Raw genomic sequence first — 24,138 nt, forward strand, 5'->3', positions numbered from 1 at the left:
GTAGTGATGAACTCAGATTTATTGGAATGTGGAAAAGTCATAACTGCAATGCTATAAAAACATCAGGATTCTTCTGCCCAGTAATCAGTGAGCTATATCAAAGCATGGCTGCTTGATGTCAGAAAGAGAAATATATGTTTAGTGTCTTTATCAGGGTTCATTTGAGAGATACATTCATCTCAGAGCATAAGAAAGCATCTCTGTTACCCAGGCCAGGTTTGACTTCAAAAAGAAGCTAAAATAAGCCATATTTTCTCTATCGGCTGCATGATTGTTTGGGGATCATTTATCAGAGACATCACAAGCAGTTAATGTTCTCATAAAAAAGTAAGTTGAAGAAGCTTGCAGAGAAGGGGAAGATGATTGCGTGTGTTGATTGCAACTTTGAAATCACAGGCACTGTATTAAGTTTTTATCCTCTTTCTCCTCCTCTTCCTCTGCATGCTTGTCCCCATTCTCAATTTTCCTCCACCCACCCCACCTCCCCTGTTGCCTTCATCCTGTCTCCGTTTCCCTCTTCCTCTCCTTCTTCTTCAACTTTTCCCTCCACCTCCTCCTCCTCCTCCTCATCTGTTTTGGCTGGGGTAGGTTGTGATGGAGGGTTTCTTTGTGCACGGCACCAGAGGACACATCTGGATAGACAACATCCACATGAGCTCTAGCACCCCTCTGGAGGAGTGTACACGTAAGTCACACACACACACACACACACACACACACACACACACACACACAGAATCAGTGAGATTTGGGACTTCACGTGTTTTTGTGAGGGTTTGACAGACAGACTGGGACAAACTTTAGGCACAAACTGTCTTGTTTTTTTTACTTAAGTTGCCGAAATCTTTTCCATCCAGTATAATATTGAAAAATAAACAAACACACAAATAAGCATACGCACACACACGCGCACACACACACATCCATTTGACCCACCAACTCCCTCGCATCCTCTGTCAACACTTCCATCGCGTCATCATCTCGCTCTCCATCAATCTGCCATTCCCTCTTTTTCCCTTCCATATCTTCCACTTTTTAGCCGTAAGGTCCTTGAACAGTGACACACATGAAGTGATAAACACCCCCACCACCCCCTCGCCCTCCCATTCCAGTTTTGGAGACAGTCTCTCCCACCGACTACAGAGATGAAAGACGGAAAGAGAGGGAGGGACAGCATTTACTCCTCCACAAAAAAAAAAAAAAGAAAAGAAAAGAAGAATAGGAAAACTAGGCCATAAACGCCCCGTGGGCCCCAGCGATGCTAATCTATGTTTCATTAGATTTCTCTTCTTCTCTTTCTCTCTTCTCCCTCTATCTCTCTTTCTTGCGCTCACTCCTCTGTCGTATTTGTAAACAGAGCTCTTCCCAAGCCGTCAAAGGGAATTACTAGACAGGCTGTTTCCCAAGCAAGTTGCTGGGTGCCTGGTGTGAGCCGAGCGCCAGCGTAGCCTCCTTAATCTGGCCCGAGAAGGGGCTTTGGAGAGGGTCTTAAACAGATCAGAGACCAAGCTGTGGGTTCAGAGCCAAAAACCTGCCGTCATCACTTCTGACTGACGTCCAATGTGCTTTGGAGCTGGACCACATAGGGGAGCAGGCAATGTGTAATTGAGGGAAAGTGTGTGTGTGTTATGTCCTTAGCTTGTGGCAAACACTTCTGTTTTTGTGTGTTTTTGCCTCTTTGTGTTTGCGTTCTGTGTCATTTCCGTGTGTGTCATGAGAGTCTTGATAGAGTCTGAGCAGCACAGCCGCTTGGAAGGCAAAAATGACCGTCGAACTCCCTCCTGCCTCCATGTTTCAGTGTTTCCTCCTTCCTCCCTTCCCTCCCCTCCTTCGCCGTTCCCAGAGCATGCTGGGACGTCGCTTATCACCCAACGCAGTTGAGTTTTTCACAGTACGTTGGTGTTCCCGCCAAAAGGCGCCAGTTCCCAAGTCGGTTTCCTTCTTCCTCTATCACCAACCCCCGACACACACACACACACATATACATACACAGTCCAACACACTGAGACACACATACACACCAGTTCTTTGTGTTTGCATTCCAGGCAATCAAAGTCAAGGTTCTGCTCTGTGCATTTGCAGCAAGCCAAAAACATCCAGGCCTCTCCAGTTTAACTGGACTCCGCAGATAAACAACTTGAAATGCGTGAACTTTGCAAACACTGACATACACACACACACACATACACGTAGCGTATACACTCTCAGCACAGCCCATCTCAAGTTCCCAACTCACACAATGTACTCTGTTTGAAATTGCATTCTAGCAAAGGAGCTGAGTAAATGCCATAATTCATGTGAGCTATGCGAGGAATTAACTTAAATTTCCTCAGGAGGAGTTTGATAGTCCTGTGACATTTGTGTGACATTTGGTTGACTTTTTCCTCATATTTAAAGTTATCTAACAGCTCTCTCTTTCTCTCTCTCTCTCTCTCTCTCGCTCTGTTCCCGACTTTCTCTCTGTCCTCGCAGAACCCTTCGCTGCTTTTTCTCCTGAAATGACAGGTGAGTCTGATTTTGTTATGACGTCACTTCCTCTCTGGTCTTGCTTCCTTTCCCGTTGGTATGCACTAGCCTGGGGTTTTTTGCTTGGTGGCACTACGTTGTTTCAACTGCTAAATAATAAGCCCAAAGCAGTCCGTGGCTGACAACACTGAGGCTGCTAGAGCTGTGTGTTTTCCAGATTAATGAAACTGCATTCATTTTTAAAACTAGCGATTCATCGCTTCATCAGCAGCATGGAGACATCGCCAAACAAATACTAAACCTCTTGCCAAACAAACTAATTATTGAATTTGCAAATGCCAAATGATTTTCCCAAACTCTAACCTAGTTGGAAAATAGGTTATCTCAGTAATTTGTTGTTGTGCATTAGTTTTACCTTGTCAGTCTCCGTGGAAACAAAGGATTAGTAGCAAAAGAGCAAACTCTGCGTGCAAGGCAAGCTAAATCAAGCACACCTCATGGAGTCAGATATTTGAAAAGAGCAACATATTCTCAGTTCTAGGCTGCCTGACACAGCCTGAAGGGTTTTAAATAACTGTCTGCCTCATGAAAAATATTTAGAGTATCCTGGGGGACTCTATGAGATTGATGTTAGTGTTTTGGCATCTCATAATGTCTTCCAATAAGATAAGAGCTTGGCGGTTTCAGTGTGAATGTGATGTGTGTGCACTTCTTTGGCTTTTCTACTCCCTCCGCTTCCATACACATACACACCCAAGCTCACACAGAGTCTCTAACCCTTGACAAACATGCACAGACACACACATTAATATCACAGCACACATACACACCAGTGTCCCCAGTGAAAAGCAATCAGATAGAGTGACTGAGCAGCGGCAAGCACGGGTTTCTCTCTCTCTCTCCTCTCCCCAACTCAGGTCTGTCTAATGAGTGTGTGCAGTGTGAAGTAGCAGGAGCACGCACCATTTCCCTCTGTAATTATGTGACATGGTCCAAAAATCACGATGTATTCAGCTCTGCTTCACTTTTCCTAGTTAAATGTGACATTCATGCGGTCTTACAGCTCTCTACATCAAGTTTGGATGGTACACGTGGGCTTTATTTTTCAGTTTTTCAGTGTCTTTAGGGGTTCGTTTTTTTTCACAATTCAGTTTTGGATAGTATAGTAGAGGCTTCTTGGAAGGCAGTTAGTTGGTTCTTACCAAGAATTTGAGAAGGGGGTTCAAGCCAGGGGCAGCAGCGTAGAGGATCTGTGGAGATAGTCTCCAAGGAGACAGCGCTTGGCTTAAAGAGGAGAGGACTGGCCAGGAGGCTGATGCATGAGAAAAAGAAAAATGTAAAACCAAGAACAGAGAACTGGATAAATTATATACTCAAAACAAATCTGCCAGCTCGAGCCAGCTAAATAACAAATGCCAATCCAATATCAGCTCAGAGAGAGCTCTGGAACATTGGATTCCCATGTGGTGTCTGACTGAGTCTTGCATGGTTCTGAGACTTTATCAAGGGGCTGTTTGGGACTTCCTGTGCCAGTGTGAAGCACGAAGAGGAAGCTCCTTAATTCAATGTGTGTGGGTGCTTTTATAACTAATTATTTTGGCTTTCGTTTCACACCAAGTCATTCCATTGGAGCTTTGAAAAATTGAATTGCATTACATTTGATTAGATCAACCATTGGACTGATTTCAAACCAAATCTTGTGATGATCTTGGTGTGAAAATTTGTCCTCCAACCGCAACCCAAGCTACATGAGAGAAATGGATGCATTTTAATTTTTTTTTGGTCTTGGAGATTTATATTTTTATTTTTGCAACTGGCATGCTTGTGCATGCTCATATGAGGTGCACGCCTGCTGTTCGTATGATGAAGACCAATAGGGATAGAAAATAGAGAATTAAATGTAGAAAATAAACAAGTGCCACTCCTCTCTTTTTCCCGCTGGCCAATTACTCTGTATCTCTCCACCAGGGGGAGGCGTTCCTGTGCCTCCCTTGCCCATCCACTGGTATTACATAATGGCCGCCGGGGGCGCCCTCCTTCTCCTGGCGGTGGCCATCTTTGTCAGAGCCCTCTGTTGCTGCCGACAACACCTGGCCACCAAGAAGAGCCAGCTGTCAGTGGCCTATCACAGCTCCTCGCAGTGCTTCCAGTATTCTAACTGGTCCTCCAGTATGGCCACCCCAGGGGTGGAGCCAGTCCTGACAGTGAGGTTGGACAGCCGGGACCGACACCGTACCCTCTGCTGAAAAGAAGCACTTAGCTGCATTGTTTGGCAGAGCAGGATGCCCACTTGTGATGTCAGTGGCAGGATGTGTGTCGTGATGCTGCAAGATTGACAGAAAATCCACTCAACGAACCCCTCCCTCATTTAGTTTACAGTTGCAAGGGTGATGATTACACAGACACTGTCCTAAACTGCCAAGTGAAAAATTTGCAAAAAAAAAAAAAAAAAAAAAAAAACCCACTGTGCTCTCTCTCTCTAATGGATGTAGCTTTGGTTGCTGTTTTCTTCTTTGTTCCATTAAGGAGTTTGCTGTTGACATTTCACACTATGCTGCTCCTGATGAGAGGACTGAAGTCTGAGTAAGTTATTTATCTGAACAGCTTGTTTCGGACCATTGAGTTCCGTCTGGCTCCTCATAACCCCAACGGTCCTCCTGGAATGACCCCAGCATGGACATACACACAGACATGTGTGGGCTGGGAAGGGGAGGTGGGGGTGGTCGAGGTGGTTCCGCTGTGAGAGCCAGCCAGAGCTGCCAAACCACAGGCTAAAACAAGACCCCAGAGACATGAGGAGCTCTGCAGTGCCGAGAGAGAGAGAGAGGAGAAAACTGTTAGGCTGAGAGGCATTCGAATGTGCTAGCTGTGGAAATTATCTGGCAAGCCCCAGAACATAAAGGTCTTGGTATCTCTGTAAAAACAACATGAGATAGCTTTGATATGAGTTAGGCCTGTTGTACCAATAGTGAGGCTGTTGTAACGGAGGAGAAAAAAATCCTTCCCTTGTCCTTTTCAACAGAGCATGTGCACATTTAAAAAACAAAGGAATGCAAATCCATCATACTTAAAGTCCTACATCACAAATGGAGATAACCAGCTCATTTGATTGAACGTCTTGTCTTCTCCTGATAAAGGCATCAGTCAGTGATGGATGCAGCCGTCTTCAGTGTTTAGTGTTTCATCTTGATTCTCTGGCGTAATAAAGCACGTTGCTCCACTCCCATTTATGCTTCATACCACCCACTCCCGTTGTTCCCCATGTCTCTGAGCTGCCCAGATGAAAGCCATGCCGAGCCAAGTCTTGCTGTGTTTTCAGTGTGAATATGTGCTTGTTGTTTTTAGGGTTGTAAATAGACACAGCTGTCTGCCATCATCACTTCTTTCTTGATTAATACTCCTACAAATCCCACAATGCCATTGGACCAGCTGGAAGCCATAAGTGCAGTGTTTTGCTGTATATATGCACCCTTTGGGGAAATCTAAAACATTATCAAAACCAGAGTAGAGCACCAGCTATAGAGGGTTATTTCCTTAGTGCCATAAGACGCCAAACATAGCTAATGCACTTCTTACTGATATTTAACATGTCTGGGATCTGAAAGCTAATTTTATTGCGAACTGACTGAATTCTGACTGAGACAGACCAATTGGCACCAATTTCTCTCTCATCAGTCGGTACTGAGGTGGTGAGATGTGACATGAGCTCAGTTTAACACCCTGGATTGAATGAAATTGAGGTCTTCACTCTGTGGCTTAACAGGGCGTGCTTTCGTGATCTGTCACACCAGCAAAAATCCATCACTTACTAGCCCCACAGCTCAGCAGAATGCATGTCGATTTGTTGCCAAAATTTAGTAGCTGCACTTTTCTCTTCAGAGTAAAAAAAAAAAAAAGTGTTTATTGGCACGCTCTCATTGTGTGCTTTTAAATCAACTTGGGGAGGAGGGATTGGACACCCTACTTGGTCCATCTCGACACCGTTAGGCTCCAAGCATCTAATAGTTGTAATTAGTTAATGGACAGATAACATTTATTAAGGCTGCGGTAAGCACTTTTCCCTCCCATCTACCGCACCTCCATCGCCCAATACTCTGCCGACTTCTGTTGCCCTTGAAACAGTATTAATAACGCCATTGGCTATCAAAGACCTCTAGATCTAGACGTGTGCCTTGCCAAGCAGTTACTCCCACTCCCGTATGCTTGCCAAGAGCAGGGAGCGCAAACACACACACTCACACACATAGACACAAATGCACACAAACACACAAAAAAGTAAAGAGAAAACTCATCTAAGTATGAATACACTCGAGCTGTTGGGCTCAACTAAAGTGCTGCAGCCATTGCTAGTTTTGTCACACTTGTAATTTTCCAATTCAGACACTCGCATACATATCAATTTCCAGTTCACACCGCCTGGCAGTGCTGCAGGTTTCACAGAATGGAGAACAAAACTGTCACAAGCACTACTTAAATGTTGACATTTGTTGCCATTAGGTTGTTTTTTCTTTTTGTTTGTTTGTTTGTTTTTTTGGATCATCTTATACACCACTCTTAAACTTGACAGTAATAGTGTCGATGATTTTAATGGTGATAATGATGGGTAATGTTAATTATCTGATGACATGTTTGCATCTTTCTTCACATGGAATGAACAGTCTTATACCATCAGTATGCTACGTGATGACTGTGTGTTTGACAGGAATGTATCATAATGATCTTTCTCTATTAATAAAGTCATATTTTTCTATTATACCAAGACTTGTGTGTGTGTGTATGGATGCCAAATCTGTCAATTTTTAGCACCAGTAAATATGAACTTATTTTCAATATGCAAAGGGTTAAGCCGAATCATCAGTAAAGCAATGAGGAATTCGCATGATGCTTAAAGACGTCGTGTCCTGTGCTTCTCTCTAACAGTTAAGATACCCAATGAATTTGGAGATGGACGACTTTTCAGTGGCAGAAACCCACTAGGTGGAGGTAAGCTAAGAAGAACTCACATCTAACACCATTTCACAACACATTCATTAAACCTGATTTTGAAAAAATGATCTTTGATGAAATGCTCAGTCCCAAAATCTTTTATTAAGGCACAACTTGTCTGTCATCAATTCAACTTCATGTGTCTCTAATCTCACTTTCTATCAGGTTTACAATTCCCAGAGAGGAACACAGCATCACCATCATCTGAGCCTCCAGTGACCCGTGTCTCAGAGAAGGACAACTCGTGGTTGTACACCCTGGACCCCATCCTGGTCACCATCATCGTCATGAGTTCCCTAGGCGTCCTGCTCGGTGCGGTCTGCGCCGGCCTCCTCCTGTACTGCACCTGTTCCTACAGCGGCCTGTCATCACGCTCCTCCACCACCCTGGAGAACTACAACTTCGAACTGTACGATGGTCTCAAGCACAAGGTCAAACTGAACCAACAGCGCTGCTGCACCGAGGCGTGAGGAGGTTGAGAGAGGAAACGCAAAAGAAGACAGAATGGAACCTCTCACTATTTTCTTCATTTCCTCCAGTTCACTTTAGTGTCAGTTTACTTCCTCAATGGTGCAGATCCCTGGACAACAAGAACGCCATTTTTTAGCTCAAATGAGTACTTGTTTCCTGTTTGGAAAACATGGCACAGTCCAGTGTTGGTAGTTTTTGAACCAATGAGAGAAAGACTGGGGTCACCCAGATGGATTGTTCCATTGCGGGGGTGTTAGGCCTCAAAAAATAAATATCTACACATATCAATTACAGATTCCTGCTCCACCAAAAGACAACTGTTTATAAATGCATCATAGATTTGTAAGAGGTCTAGTTTTGAAACTGGATACTGTAAGCTACACATACTGAGTCAGAACACATTGTGTTGGAAAGGTGGTAGGTTAGGAACGTGCTTAGAAAGCGTCTTTTTTGATCACATGTGAACACAGTGGCCTAGAACTTAGCTCCTTTGTGTGGCCCGTTGGCTTTTTTGTTCCGTCGTAGACTCTGCTACCTATCAGCCTCAGTTATCCTCTTCCTTCCTGACAGTCTGTGGTATTTTTAGTCACTGACACCCCTCAAGTTTGTCTTTCTGCTTGGTCACCCTCTTTCTGTTTAATGTTTTGGTTCTGGCCTATTGCCAGTCTGTGATGGCAGATAGGTAGAAAAAGAGGCAAAGAAAGTGTATGTGTGTGTAGAGGTGGGGAGGTAGGGGGGAATTTTAACCCATTCTTTTAATGACAGGGAGAGTTATTGTTAGATTTAGTTGTCAGAGACTGTTGTTACTGGTTCCTGTCGAAGAGAAGGTCATGTTTACATTGTGGTTAACGGTGAAAGGTCAAGGAGCTTTGGTCGGTGCAACCTATGGATTGCTGTTAAGGGCAGAGACTGAAAACCACTGGAGAAAGAGAAACAAAGAGAAAGCAAGAGAGACTATTACTGACAGAGCACTAAAATCCCCTGCCTCTCACAGGGGCGGTGTTCCCTCTGCGCTTTCGTGAGGACAAAAAACAAACGGGATCAAAAACAAGTGCACAGCCAGGGACAGTTCTTCTCAATCGACTGACTGTGTGCCCGGACACACAACAAGCCTTAAAAGCAAACTGTTCGCGGAAATGTTGAAAAGGAACGTTGAGGCGACACCAAGACAAGAGAGGAGGTGTCCATCTCTCTCTCTTTTTACACGTGGACCTCAAAAGCCATGATTTAAAGGACCTACCCCCCTAAAACACACACACACACACACACATCGCACCACCCCCACCTCAACCTGCTGGCTAATTGTGGCCTATTTTTTAAGTTGTTTTTTTTTTTGTTGTTTTTTTTTAATGTCAGCTCTCGCACAGCAAGGCGGGCATACCTCGGGACGGTTTTGAACCAATCAGAAAGGGGTCTTGTCTTGCATGTTCTGAGAGGACTCATAAGCCATGAGAAGGAGAGGGTGAGAGGAAAAAGTCTCGTTATTCCCTCCCGTGCACACACACACACACACACACACACACACACACACGCTCATCTCGTCTACACACACTGACAGGATCCGCTTGTATATACAGATGTATATACAGAACGTTAACACACTCTCTCTCAGAATGACATGAACATACACGCTGAGAGGCACTCAAACCTAAAAATGAAGGGAATAGTGGCTGCTGCTGAGAAGCATGAGGTATATATTTGAGCCCTATGACTATGAAGTACAGAAACACACATGCATTTAACATTTCATCCAATTCACCCACATCACGTACACACACACACACACACTCGCCCTCCTTCTCCTCTGAGGCCCGCATCTCTGGATCCCACTGACTCTCTTCAAAGTGCCTTGGAGCCTCGGGGATCCAGCTTGCCTTTGGAGCCGGTATCAGATACAGTAATTTGACACTGACAGTGACAGTGATAGCGCCCCTTCTGCCAGGGAGGACCAAACTCATAAAAGGACAGGATCCCCCCTTCGCACTGCTCGGACTGCTGTTGTTGTTGTTGTTTTAAAGGGGTCTTTGTACAGAAATGCTCTTTTTATTATTGTTATTATAATTATTGTTATGATTATTTAATAAAGGATTTATACCATACTAAAGAATAAGCTGGCCAAGATTTTCTTGCTGTGATGTGTTTAGAAAAGTTGTCAAAAAAAAACACAGAAGTTTGACTGATGCAAAGTTTTCTTAGCATTATTGACATTCCTGTAATACTTGTGGACACAACTAAATACTTCCTGTCAAATTAACCAACGAAATCCATCTTAGACTCGGAGCCAAACTTTCACTTTTAATTGCAAAAATAATACACACGGGGAATCACGCTCACACACAAATTCATGTTCTCCCTCTCACTTTCTGTCACATACACATACATACATAATGCTGTGTTGTCAGCCTGCTGCACTTGGCCTCTAATCTCCCCATGATGTCCCATTAGTCTGGACCTCTGGTGGCCCTCATTTAGGAGCTCCAACATCAAAGCTTTGAAGTGCCCGGCGTCTCAACCACACACACACACAAACACACACACACACACAAAGTCATACAGTACACATGCAATTACTCTGCCTCTCTTTTATAAAGCGTGCTGCGTCTCCCACACACGGTTCCATTTATCCTCATAAGCTTTCCTCACCTAAATGCAAACGCTGTTAGCAAATGCAGCACAGGGTTTCAGATCCAGAATGCGATATCTTTCACTCTTCTGGGTCTTGTGGACGCCTGCAATAAAGCAGACTAAGTGGTCCACATTTTGTGCAAGAGGGTGGCAGGGGGGCTCATGATGCCTGTTACAGTCATGACTAGACAGATAAAATGAGAGCGACAAAGTTAATGTTGCATTTCTCAGCTTATGTGCGCTCCCTAAATGTGTTTTTCCTTGCTGAAATAGATTGGCATCATAGCTTATTAACTTTGACAATATTTAACACAACTTTGAGTTGAGATGAAATGGAGCCTGTAGCACAGGTACCACATTAGGAGCTATACAAAGCAGAACAACACGTGTTGTCGCTGCACAGTGGCGATGGCGGTGGCTGTTAGCATGCTCCGGTCCATGACATAGCGGGCCAATTACCGCCTCTGAAAAGACACAGACAATCCCCAGTCCGCCGGAGGAGTGCGATGCCATCTGCTCACAGGTTTGATTGATCCCGGCAGAACAGTCACGACCACATCACACGAATGAACGCCGACAGGAAATTACCAAAGGAGCCAGATTGTCATTGTTCCATACCGCCTCTTGTTTTCACAACCAAATTATTCTTAATTTTTTTTTCCCTCTGAGTGTGTGTGTTACCCAAATGTTGTTTTTCTAGGTTTTTTATCAGTCTGTAATGGCACACTGCAGGGGCCCTTTCCTTTAGCCGTCAGATCAGAGAGTTCTTTTGCCTCTGAAGCCGAGGCGGCCTTCAAAGAAAAGGCTCTGGCGCCCTGTAAGTCGATAGGCCAGATTGCAGAGGGAGCCCATTTGATGGTCGCGCTACAGGAAGTGACTGAAACACACAGCTAATTAATCTGGGGATTATGTAATCAAGATGGAAGAGAGGGCAAACAGGCAGAACATTAGTCTTCACAGGTAGGGAAGAAACTTTGTTTGGTTTTATAATAAATAAATCACGTAGTATTTACTTTATATTCATACACAGATGCTTCTCATTGTGTCCTAGCAAGGTGAAGCCTGGCTGTATCTAGATACAACGGCTTTAACTGTTGTTAACTCTTGGAAATGGCTTGTGATGTAGTCATGCAGAATATTAATAGAGCAGAATTCTACCTTCCCAGGAGAAATTCAGAAATCGTAAATGCAAAATTCAAAAATCCTCCATATCCTCCTCCCTGCACCGTCAGTGACAGCCTGAAAAAGAGAACCACCTGGAGGCTAACCTCACATCTCTTTCAACAGCATCCAAAGGGCTGTCAGAAAACTGCAGCAGCGATGCATATATACATGCACATGCAGTGACTGACAGAGAATACTTACATTTTTAGATATGTTTCATGCACACACACACACACACAAACACACACACACACACCACCGCACACCCACATCCCAATGGTCTTCCTGGGAAGGGGGCCCAGATAATCTTGTCGGGCCTGCCAGCGGTTCAAAGCACCTATATGGGTCAGTGTGTGTGTGTGTGTGTGTGTGTGTGTGTGTGTGCGGGGGATGGAAGATTGAAAGGGCCTCTGTGGCAACTTGCCTGCCAATGACGGCAGACCCAGTGACAACAAATGCCAAAGTCTTATATAAACACCAGGCAGACCATCACTTTCCTTCCTCCGTGACATTATCATCTCCCCACCACCAGAGGATACTGCCTCTGAAAACAAATACAGGGAGGAAATGATTGGGATGAGAAAAGCTCTATTCACAGCTCCAAACTAGGCCAGTGTGCGTGTCATTGTGAAGCAGCACAGAGGAAATTAACTTGATAAAAAAAAAAAAAAGATAGTGTGAGTGTGATTTCAGGCATTTTTTGTGGCCTGTTGACCAGGGAGCACATTTCTGATGGTCTGGCTTTAGTTTTGTTTTTGCTTGGATTCTAATCCCTGTAGACCGAAGCTGATGCTGGTATTGCTCATCAGCAATATTTGGGTGCAGAGCTCTGGATTTGATTTCCCAAAAGCACCTCAGCTCTGATATTTTCTCCGTCAGCAGATCTGAGGGCGTCGTACCAAGACTCAAGCATTTCCTCATAACTGAATTTTTGTTGTGGGCACATGCGCAACGTGACCAGTGGATCCTAAGTGGTGGGCCACCTGTTCGCTCCACTTGAGGCTGGTGTGTTTACAGTCACGGTTGCCCTATATAGCCCGGGAAACTTGTTATCAAGCATGGTGGGAGGCTTCTCGCGATGGGTCCTAACCATCTGTCTGGAGTGTTTGTGGTTGGATTTGAGTGAAGGTGTTGCAGTTCAAGAGACGGATCAGAACTGCTTGAGAAATTCTGTATTGTAACAATCGCGCTGTTTCAAGTAATTGCTTTGGATTAAGGCAGCCACACTCACAGCTTATTAAGATAAATCTATGAACCTTTAAGGAGTTTGTAGACCTGTAAATAGTCTGACTTGAATATTTCATTAAAATTAATGGTATGTTTACTTTGCCCAAGGTAATCTCTTAAACCACTGATATGTTAAATTAGATATAAGCTCTGTTTTGGTATTAGGCTGATGTTGCTATCTATTTAGTGTTTCTACACACACAAATAGACCTTCCTAATAACTTGTTTCCATTTGGCAAGGATCCACTCTTAAACATCCAGTCCACCCAGCAGCAATTTAAAATGATATTAAGGGGCAGCGATCATTGTGTTAGTGCTCTAAAGATGAAGGAATAACTGATGATTTTTTTTCAGTTTTTTCTCAAAACAGATCAAATAAGTTCTGGGCCTGCTGTGAAACCTTAATCAATATGAACTCTTGAACCTGAGAGAGAAAAAAGCTAAAAATGTAACTGTCAATCACAAGTTAAGTAAAAGAAAGCTGTTGGTGGAGCAATCATGCTTGACAGGTTGACAGCATTTGAACACTCTTGGACAAAACATTTTTAAAGCGTCTCTTCAGTGCTGGTACCGCAGACAATTCTTTACTCCAAATCTGTCAAAAAATTTCAACAGAGTTGAGTTGCCAACCCTGTTATTATTTGAACAAGCATGTCAATAATAGAATAGAAAAAACAAAGTTGTATTTCATGAAAAGTGGTAATCAATTAACGATGACAAAAGCTTTCAAGAATGCATCTGGGGCAAAATTCTGAAACAAGCAAATAAACAGCTGTGCTCATCATGATTCACTCTCACTGTCATTAAAGAAGAAGAAAGAATGAAAATAAGAAATAGAAAATCATCTGAATAATGCCTCAGTCTGTTGTGTAAGGCTTGTACCCCCATTTTAGTTGGTGGAGTAATTGAAATGGCCTTCTCATAACTTTCTCTTCAAATTAGGGCTCTTTCATTATGTATTCCATTGAGGCGATAATCAAATTCAATTGCACTTTGAGACCCATCTGTTCCAAAATAATTGACGATTCTACCCTTCAAAAAAAAAAAAAAAAAAAAAAAGAAAAACAACCTCCCGAGTCTGCTTGGCTCTGCACATAAATCTCCTCATCTGAATCAAATTAGCTTCACAAGTAACGTGTGTTTACGAAGCGGCTTTGTAAGAACACCCGCCACATTTCCTCTTTGATGAAGTTGGACACTGCAGTATGATGTAGACAGAAAATACAGCAGTAAATAAAAAGGTAAAATGAAAAAGCACAGAAGGGTTTTTTTTGCCCTTAAAAGCCTTATTACTCAAGTAATTTCAATTTGGTGCAACTTGCTATAATAAATGCCCTTAAGTGAAGTTATAAATATCAATGTTAGCTGGCAACTGAATACCAATCTGCAAGGGAAAAGGTTTATAATCATACATTTAGACATATAGTAGATACATCTCTTACAGCTGGAAAAAAAAAACCCAATGACCTCATCCCATCCTTCATTTATTTATACACAACGCCGATTTCCATTATGGCATGAAATTGCAGCTGTCAGTCAGTGACTGTCTTGTTTTGTTGTTTTCCTTTTAACTCTGTTTTCCTGATTTGATCATAAGCAGTGTAAACCGTGAGGAAAAGTGTTGTGGCAGAGGGAGATTATGTGTCAGTGAGGCCAGTGTGGATATGAAGCCTCAAGAGGAGAGACCTCTGTGTTTGGTTAATGTGGGATGTAGCTCTGTGCTCTGTGTATATTCTCAATCCTCTGAGTGGGTTGCTGTTGATGGTATGGGTTATATTTTATGCCTTGTAGGAGGTAATGTGTGTGTGTGTGTGTGTGTGTGTGTGTGTGTGTGTGTGTGTGTGTGTGTGTGTGTGCGTCCGTGTGTGTGCGTGAATGTAATGTGGTGACATCCTTCTCTCTGTGATAGTTCTGTACCACGGCGCTCTGAGTAACTGCACCCAGGAGAAAGCGGATTTACAGCATCATTCAACTGTGCTGAGCTCCAGTTAAACATCATTCAAACCGCCAATTTAGCAATCTCTCTCTCTCTCTCTCTTTTCTTTTCTCTATCTCGCCCCACACACACACACACCAACAGACTGGAGGGCACACATTAATATTCATAATACCAATTTCCCCCGATCTTCGCTTATTTGCAAAGTTTCTTCTTACTTTTGATTTAAGAGAGGCGTTTGAATTTGTGTCGAATTGGTCATCGCGCGCTGTCCAGTTGGACATCGCGCGCTGTCAGCTGGGTGGCGCGCGCTGTCGAATTAACATCGCGCGATGTCCACTGAGCGGCAGCGCAGGATGACTGGGTAGGTGGTGCACGGTTTGGGTACTGGGTGCCTGGTAACTGGATAGGTGTTGCACGGTGTGGGTAGGGTTTTGAATGAAAGGGCTCTCCATACTTCTTCATAACACCACACAGGCTCTTGCTGAATGATGTCACAGAGGTAGATTCATGGAACATTTGCAGTAGGTGTTTGGAGATTTATCTCTGCGCATTCCTCTCATTTTTCTGTGCAGTATTGTTCTTCACTTGAATTATTATATCGCACAAGTGAATCTCACAGCTGCATGAGCTTGAAATCACCGTGCTCTCACAAGCTTTCACACTCTGAAATATTCATACAGTGATTCGAGAGAGTAGGCAGTAAAAAAAAGGAGAAAACACATTGTATACGAATGTAATAATTGTTCTGCATATAACCGAGCAGCAAGGAGGAAAGGGGCCTGCTCAATTTGCTTATCAGTCCCTCTCGAGCTACAGTTTGGGCCCTTTGAGACATAACAGCATCAGGCCACTGGGGCACAAGCAGGGAGTCAAGTAAACACATCATAGTAGAATAAGCAAGCTATACAAAAGGCCTTCCTCCCATGACCAAGGCCACACACAAAGACGTAGCACTGCAGTTTTCATATATACACTGAGAAGAATAACAAACAAGCAGCCCAATCCACTGAAAAATAGCACTGCAAATATCAAATCAATATCCCGTCTTTATTTTTGAAACTGTTTGGACTTGGCGTCATCATGGGATTATTTGTAACTGTAATAATTCTCAGAGGATGGAACCAGGGGACCGCGCACCACCTGCCCTCTCCTCTGAACACACCTGGAGAGGGAAAACAACAAGAGTGGGCAGATGAGTGGGTGGATGCAGTCTGGGTGTGTAAAATTACCGCTGTGAGGATGTGTGTATTTTTGTTTACATGAACGGACCTGTGTGTGTGCTTGTTTTACAGTAAGTGTGTATGTGTGTGTGTGCATGCACAGGTCTAGCTCCCAGATGTCCTCCCACCCAAGCCGCTCTGAGTTTTTTTGGTTAGAGGCCTATCTCTTTCACCTTTAGTTGTTATGGAAACAAGAGCGGCTATAGGAACAGCATTAGCATGGGTGTTGTATGTTAGCCCCAGAGAGCATGGCATGCTAAACAGAGCAAGTTCACCAGGTCAAACTATAATATATCTCTCTCAGTACCTTCCCAAAGAATGAGAAGTGCTTCCATACTTGTGTGCCTCTGTATTGAGTGGATTGCCTCCCAGATTTATATAGAAGTGAAAATATAAAAGGTTTTGCAAATTATGCGCATATAAATTCAATTCTGCAGTGCTTCTCACCTGTATTTTCCAGCCATTTGTGTCCAAAATATGATTTTTTTGAACTTCATATTTTCCCCTGCACACGCGTCGGAGAGAATGTGAGACTTCCTGCTGCACCGTCTTGTCCCCTGCTAAGTTTCGACTGGTGACACTGTCAAAACTGTATCCATTAAAAAACAGCTCCTGTAACTTATGAATATAAAATCATATGCTGTGTGTGTCTGTGTGGTATATACAATATATATATCTGTGCATGTTTCTTATTGCATTTCCGTGTTTCCTCCCCTGCCTCCAGCCACCCTAGATGCATGACAACATCTGGTGCTGGCAAGGTAGCCTTTGACACAAAACACACACCCACTACTGGCACTGCAATGTGTCTGAGAGCATCAGTTCTTCATCAGCAAGAAGATGCTTCCAGTATTCCCACGACCCCCAACCATATAAATAACCCGCCCCCGCTTGACACTAGTGAGAGTCCTTGTCTCCAGATGCTCTGCCTGCCTTGCATCTACCCTCAAGGCCTCCTCCTCCCCCTCCTCCCCTTCCATAACCACACCACAGCCTGGAGGAGAGCAACACTACCTGCATACAATCAGCACATGCACATATTGTATACACACACACACACAGGCTAAGGCATGCACGTAGCTGTGATGGATGGCCTTCCCCTCACTGTAATGCACAAAAGCATTATCCGTCACCCTCCAGCCCAGAGGAAAGAGATGCTCTTTTAAAATTGACACTCCGCTCCCTGGCAGCCTCCCTGCCAATCTGCATGGAAGTCGGCCCGACTGCGAAGGTACTCGTGCAGGAAGGTGCCCCCTCCTCCTCCTAATTCTTCTTGGGTGGGGGATCATAGCAGCACTTACAGTTCATTTAATACTTCCCACGTCATACTTAATCATTCAAAGCAGGGATAAATCAGGCAAAATGTGCATTTATGTCTCATGGCAAGGCTTTGTGTATTTTGGGAATATTCTGTTATTACATGTGTTGATAATATGAATGTGCACATCTGATCAAGGTCAAATCCTGAAATAAAAAGATGAAGTTTACTCCACACGGACCATTGAGAAAACGCCAGGCAGGCTTTAAAAATAAGTTTATTGTTGTCTTTCTGGTTGTACTTGTGTTTTCCTAATTATTTTGGACTCAGGTCTCCTGCATAGGAGCCAATTTATTTTATGGTTCCAGCTCATTTTGTGATATCTGATTTCTCATTAGTAAGATAAATATTTTCATTAATTCTTATCTCCAATATTTAGTCTAATTTCTCTTTGTGGTCAGCAAGTTGCCATTAGCCAAGATCCTAATAAAGAACAAGATTATCTTGGAGAGAAAAAAAATTACCTCTTGTTGCTATTTCACACACTAAACATACAGTTTATTCCTTGTTTTTGTGTTCTCTGTTGCAGTTATTTTGCACATTCTGCATATTTGCATATATAAGCATATGTTGTATGTTCCCACTGAATATTGTCTACAGTCAAATCAGCTGCTCCTGTGCAATCAGTGGCACCTGATGACGCTACAAAAGGCCCTTCCCCCATCTCTCTCTCTCTCAGCCAGCAGACTCAGCAGAGGTTCGTTGACTGGCATTTTTGGGTTTCCTTCACATTATGATGTTACATGTTGGGCTTTTACAATACAAGATTGCTATTTTTTTATTATACACCAAGGGTTGAGAAGGATTGTGTTTTGTTGCCTTTCTTGCTACAGAGTGGCATAAATTATCTTGGGTATTACAGGTAAACCCTCTAAAAAAAGTTGTTGTTTTTTTGGTTTGAGGTAATCCTGAGTGGAGAAAATGTGTGCAGTTTTTAAAGTTGTGTGGAGATTGGTGTACCTCAGAGTAGGTGGTTAGGCATAAGGTAGTTTCTGGTTAGGTAGTGATGGACTGAACTTTGTGTGTGTGGTGTTTAGCACTATTTGTGATGATAGAGCATTATGTTTTGCTTCTATGTGTAGTTAAATGCGACTTTGTTCAGCAGAGGTGGGTAGACTAACCAAATACTGTACCCAATTAAAATTTACTTTATAGACTGTAATACACACTCAAGCAGAAGTAAAAGCAAACACCAAAATAGCTACTTGAGTCTGACAATATAAATAATAAAAATGTTAATGACAAATAATTTAAAAAAAACACTTAAAATGTACTATTGAAAAAGAAAAACAGAGCTTCTTTGAGGTGAAGGTGAAGACTCTTGATCAGCTTAAACAGTTGAGTCACCTTGAAAAGCTGCATACCTGAGGCTGTTGCTTCCCATTTAATTGAACAAAAGTAGAGAAAGATGCAGTGCAAAGTGCAACCTCAGAGAGTTTGTTTCTTTTCTAAGAAACCTGAACATATTGTGGCAGATTGTCCTATGTTGAGTAAGAAGCAGAAAAATGCTAAGCCTGGGGCACTGGTGAAAACTGTGTGTAGCTCCAATACATTACAACTCCACTATGATGAGGAGGACCTGGCCTCAACACACTGTCCATCATGAGGTGTTCTTTTAGTCTACCTTTCAAAATTAGAATGAGAAAATAGACAAAAAAATAATTCAGTCCCTTTTATTATACATATTTATAAATACAAGAAAAAAGAAAACAAATAGAACAAATTTTGGCTTTGGTTTTGTGAGTTATTTCATTGTTTCAGGCTCATTAGTCATCATCCAGACAAGGAAAAGTGACAAAAGATAAATCAAGGTATTTCTTGGCAAGGTGAGGAGTTTCAACAAGGGAAAGACTTGGAGGCAGAGGCTTTGAATCAGCAGGTGAAGGACTTGGAGGCAGAGGAATATCACAAGCTATTATGTTGAGAGGCTTGGACATCAAACAGGCCACTTCATCATCCAGAGAAGGAAAGCCAATGTTTCTCAAATCTGGGTACTTCTTGTCTGGAGTGTGCACCATCTTAAGTGCAGTGGCAGCAGGTGGAGGAGTTGGAGGCAGTGGAACCACACAAGCCATTTCGCTGAGAGGCTTTGGCACCGTTTCAGTGTCCACATCAAGAGAAGGAAACCCGGTCAAACCCAGGTGCTTCTTCTCAGGAGTGTACACATGAGGTGCAGCATCAGCAGGTGGAGGACTTGGAGGCAGTGGAATCTCATGAGGCAACAGTTTGTGACACTTTGGTTCAATGTCATCATCCAGAGAAGGGAACCTAATGCAAGACAAATCTGGGTACTTCTTCTCAGGAGTGTGCACCATCTTAAGTGCAGTGGCAGCAGGTGGAGGAGTTGGAGGCAGTGGAACTACACAAGCCATTTCGCTGAGAGGCTTTGGCACCGTTTCAGTGTCCACATCAAGAGAAGGAAACCCGGTCAAACCCAGGTGCTTCTTCTCAGGAGTGTACACATGAGGTGCAGCATCAGCAGGTGGAGGACTTGGAGGCAGTGGAATCTCATGAGGCAACAGTTTGTGACACTTTGGTTCAATGTCATCATCCAGAGAAGGGAACCTAATGCAAGACAAATCTGGGTACTTCTTCTCAGGAGTGTGTGCTATGTGAAGCACAGCATCAGCAGGTGGAGGACTTGGAGGCAGTGGAATCTCATGAGGCAACAGTTTGTGACACTTTGGTTCAATGTCATCATCCAGAGAAGGAAACCTAATGCAAGACAAATCTGGGTACCTCTTCTCAGGAGTGTGTGCTATGTGAAGCACAGCATCAGTAGGTGGAGGACTTGGAGGCAGTGGAACCTCGTGAGGCAACAGGCTGGGACGCTGTAGTTCATCGTCATCATCCAGAGAGGGAAACCCAATGGAAGATAAATCTGGGTACTTCTCATAAAAGTGTGCCACATGGAATGCAGCGTCAGCAGGTGGAGGACTTGGAGGAAGAGGAACCTCGTGAGGCAGCAGTTTAGGAGGCTTTGTCATCAAACAGGCCACTTCATCATCTAGAGAAGGAAACCCTATGTTTTTCAAATGTGGGTACTTCTTCTCAGGGATGAGTGCCATGTGATGTGCAGCATCAGTAGGTGAAGGACTTGGAGGCAGTGGAACCTCATGAGGCAACAGGTTGGGATGCTTTGGTTCAATATCATCATCCAGAGAAGGAAACCTAATGTAAGACAAATCTGGGTACTTCTTCTCAGGAGTGTGCACTATGTCAGCAGGTGATGGACTTGGAGGCAGAGGAACCTCACAAGGCATCAGGCTGCGAGGCTTAGACATAAAAAAGGCCACTTCATCATCCAGAGAAGGAAACCCCATGTTTGACAAATCTGGATACTTCTTCTCCATTGTCTGTGGAGGTGGCGGACTTGGAGGCAAATGGACCTCATGGGGCAGTGGGCAAACATTTGCAAGTGCTGCATCCTGCAGAGACAGAAAGATTTTTTTTTAATTGGAGTACATTTTTCAACTTATTTGACATAGGTACAGGAAGTTAGAGGTGGTTTATGGACAGCCATGCCTGTGTTGCTGCTCTTGGCCATGTTGCAGACTTATTCAGGTCTGCTGGTCCACTGCTTTCTGGCAGTGGAACCTCCTCAGCATGAAAGAAAACAGAGTAGTAGTATTTTCTTGGGGGAAGTGGTGTAGGGGCTGCCCCTTGAAAGCTGCACACTCTGCAAAAATGGTGTCAGCAGTTGATTACAATGCAAAAAAGATAACAAGGGGCTCATTAGTAGTAGAGTATTTAATGCATTTTATTAAATGGGTAATGTTAAATGCTGAGCCACAGTAAGTATATCACATGTAGCATATTAAAACATGTATATTGTAACTTATATGTGAAGTTATTTGAAGTCAAATACAAGACTTACCTGTCAGTTTTGTGATAAGGACCTGCACTACAGTGCATTTTACTGACATGTGATCCATAGGCCCCTTGTTGTTGTTGGGACTCTACAAAACTGTTCATGTGATGGCTGTTCACCTAAGAAAAAGTGATATTTTGTTATTAATTTGTTCATTGAGAATGCTGTCAAACTCATCATTTACTGTTCAGAAAATTGAAACAAAGACAACATTAACTCACCTTTCTCTGAGCCTTCAGTAGGCTTGGGTCAGGCCAAAGACCCATGGTGGATTTGGTTTGACAGTCTGTCAAATTACTTTTGCAATCTGTGTTGCAATCAAGGTACAATTTTCATAAAATACTGTGCAAAATACTGTGTTTCGTTAAATTATCGATGTTCTGAGTAAAGTTCAAGGTAACAATGTTTCTGTGTCTGTCCAGATGCTGTGCATTGAGGAGAGTGACTGCAGAATCCTCCTGGCTCCAGAATACAATGTGTTCCAGAATACAGTGATGAGTTTGGCTTCATGTTGCTCCCACAATTATATTAAACATTGAAGTTCCTATAATAATAAAAGTTAGTGAGAAATAGTAATGATAAATAACTTTCACTCTGCAGTGCAACTTAATTTTCTTTAATAGCCCTTACAATATTAAAAACACATCTGTACTGTACATTTTTTGTTGTTAGTGATACTACAAAGGATGGATACAATACCAGGAAATAGAACATAACCACACATCATTGCCACAAATCAAGGCCCTAAAAATAATGCTATAACACCACATTTAATGTAGTTTCAGCAAAAAACAAAACATTTTAAGCTTTATTATGGTCTATGGTAAGAAGTGCTTTTTTGCTGCAAGACTGTCATATTGTAACTTTCAAGTGTCCATGTTCCTATGTTCACTCCCTGTAAACTGACATTTTTACAGATAAATACATACAAAATACTTTATACTTAATTTGAATATACAGTATACTGTATATTGTATATTTGTAAGTAAAACTGTAAATGTTTTCTTTTTCTAGCTTTCAAATATCAGTTTTGTATGTGTAAGATGATTTGGTTTCATCCCTTAAAATTGCTTATTCCGCTTAAAACTCCACTTGATATTTATATGACAATAGTCATAACTGCCTACAATAGTGTATATTACCTCTTTTTGGTGGAGCTGACTCCAGGGACTTAACATACCCAACATGCATTTTCATTTACCTATCTCACATACTGAGAGTGAGGTGGCAGTTTAGTGGTTTTATCAACAGACCTGTGATGTCCAGAAGCGGCCACGATCATGTTTAAAGTCACTGCAGCTCACTCTGGGGTTTGTGGATTTGGCAGGACTTGCACTTAAGTATCTGAAGGTCAAACACATCAACCTGCAGCAGGCCGGAGCTGGATTCACTCATCAGAGCCTCCATAGTGTCAACTCCCACACCAACAAATCTGCGACTGGAAGGGCGGGACGACAGGAGACTTTTTACATTGTGCTGTGGAGGTTGTATCATCACAAAATACGTCTGTATCTAATGTCTGAAATTAGTACATTTTAGTACAATTCTCCTTTTTGAAAAGGGATTTTAATAAATAGTTATTCGGCAAATAAATAATTAGGAAACTTGCATCAAGTCCATGAGTTTTTAGAAAACATCCTTCTCATAGAAATGGCAAAAGGCCATCTTTTATTCTATGCAGGAGTTGAGTATAGGGGAAGGTGCTGCCAGTTGTCCAGTCCATAAAACATAGACCTTATTCTGTTTCAAAAAACTATCATCTCTGGTACAGCATATCACTCACCTTAAAGTGCCTCTTTTCAAGTTCATACTTCATTCTACTGTTCATCATAAAGTCTTGCCCTCACGTCTGAGCACATAAACTGCACAATAACCCACATTTATCAATCTGCATCTCAGGGAGTCACAGGTCAAGTTTTGATGTGGCACTGCCCCTAGTGACCAAACCAGAATATTGTAAGTGCCACTCAGGATGTAATACACTGTTTATATAGGGGATTTTAACAGGTTTGGCAAGTAATTCATTGCTTTTACACGGTATAATGAGGGTTTTCAGCTCAAAAGGCCAAATTCACAGTTAACATTTTAAATGTGTGTGTGTGTATGTGTGGAGCATAGGAGAAAGGTGCTGCTAGTATTCCAGTCCATCGTGCCTGAAGTGTGTAGATAGGTTAGTTTGGTGCTCTGTGTTTTCTCTAACAATACCTCTCCTCTTCAGCCTATCTGCCTTTGTATCTGTGACAGATTCGCCCACACATTGACGGCACAGGGGTGTCAATCTGGTTTCTCTAGCCTGCGTTATCTTGCACACACACACACACACACACACACACACACACACACACACAGAGAGAGAGAGAGAGAGACACTCTCTCTCTCTCTCTCTTCTCTGTCTTCCTCTACCACTTCTCACTCACCTTCTGGCTTCCAAGTGCCCCTTTCCCCTTTGCTACTCTATCTGTCGACGTAGAGGACTGTGGCGAGGGTGCAGTTCAGTAGCAGTGGAGGGAGCCCTTTGTGTTTGTCAAGAGCAGTTTGGCAGGAGATCTTATCCCCCCGCGCTGTTCTCTTCACAGCAGGAAAAGGTGGCTGAACTGCTTTCAGTGGGCTGCTAGTGTCAGACAGTTCAAGCTCAAACTCAGAGATACAATGTCAAGCTCAGTAGGCCAAGTGCAAAGTCTTTCCAAGTGGAAAGCTCTTTCAAACATCTCTTAACCTGGAGGTCATCGACCCTGTGTGTTGAGAAGCTAGTCACTCGTTTAAAAGCCTTGGGTTACATTCATAAAATCTCAAAAAATGAGAGCATCTTTTCCCTTCACAGAAAACCTGGTAGCTGAGTGTACCTTAACTC

The 24,138-nt window shown here is 43.0% G+C and overlaps 1 protein-coding gene across 3 annotated transcripts in view; it reads left to right on the forward strand.

The window, feature by feature from the left end:
- The window catches only part of nrp2a (neuropilin 2a), a 60,361-nt gene extending 50,765 nt beyond the window's left edge, over nt 1-9,596 (forward strand). For 2 of the 3 annotated variants that reach the window (XM_067582698.1, XM_067582697.1), the window contains exons 15-18: nt 589-685; nt 2,473-2,505; nt 7,387-7,449; nt 7,618-9,596. In XM_067582698.1, the coding sequence (XP_067438799.1) occupies nt 589-685; nt 2,473-2,505; nt 7,387-7,449; nt 7,618-7,922 (498 nt within the window). In that variant the 3' untranslated portion in view covers nt 7,923-9,596. Of the gene's footprint in view, nt 1-588; nt 686-2,472; nt 2,506-4,434; nt 7,220-7,386; nt 7,450-7,617 lie in introns of those variants that run through there. The other variant, XM_067582699.1, reaches the window with a different exon arrangement.
- Nucleotides 9,597-24,138: the final 14,542 nt, after the last annotated feature.

Source organism: Thunnus thynnus, chromosome 24 (genome assembly GCF_963924715.1).
Source record: "Thunnus thynnus chromosome 24, fThuThy2.1, whole genome shotgun sequence".
Classification (NCBI taxonomy): Eukaryota; Metazoa; Chordata; class Actinopteri; order Scombriformes; family Scombridae; genus Thunnus; species Thunnus thynnus.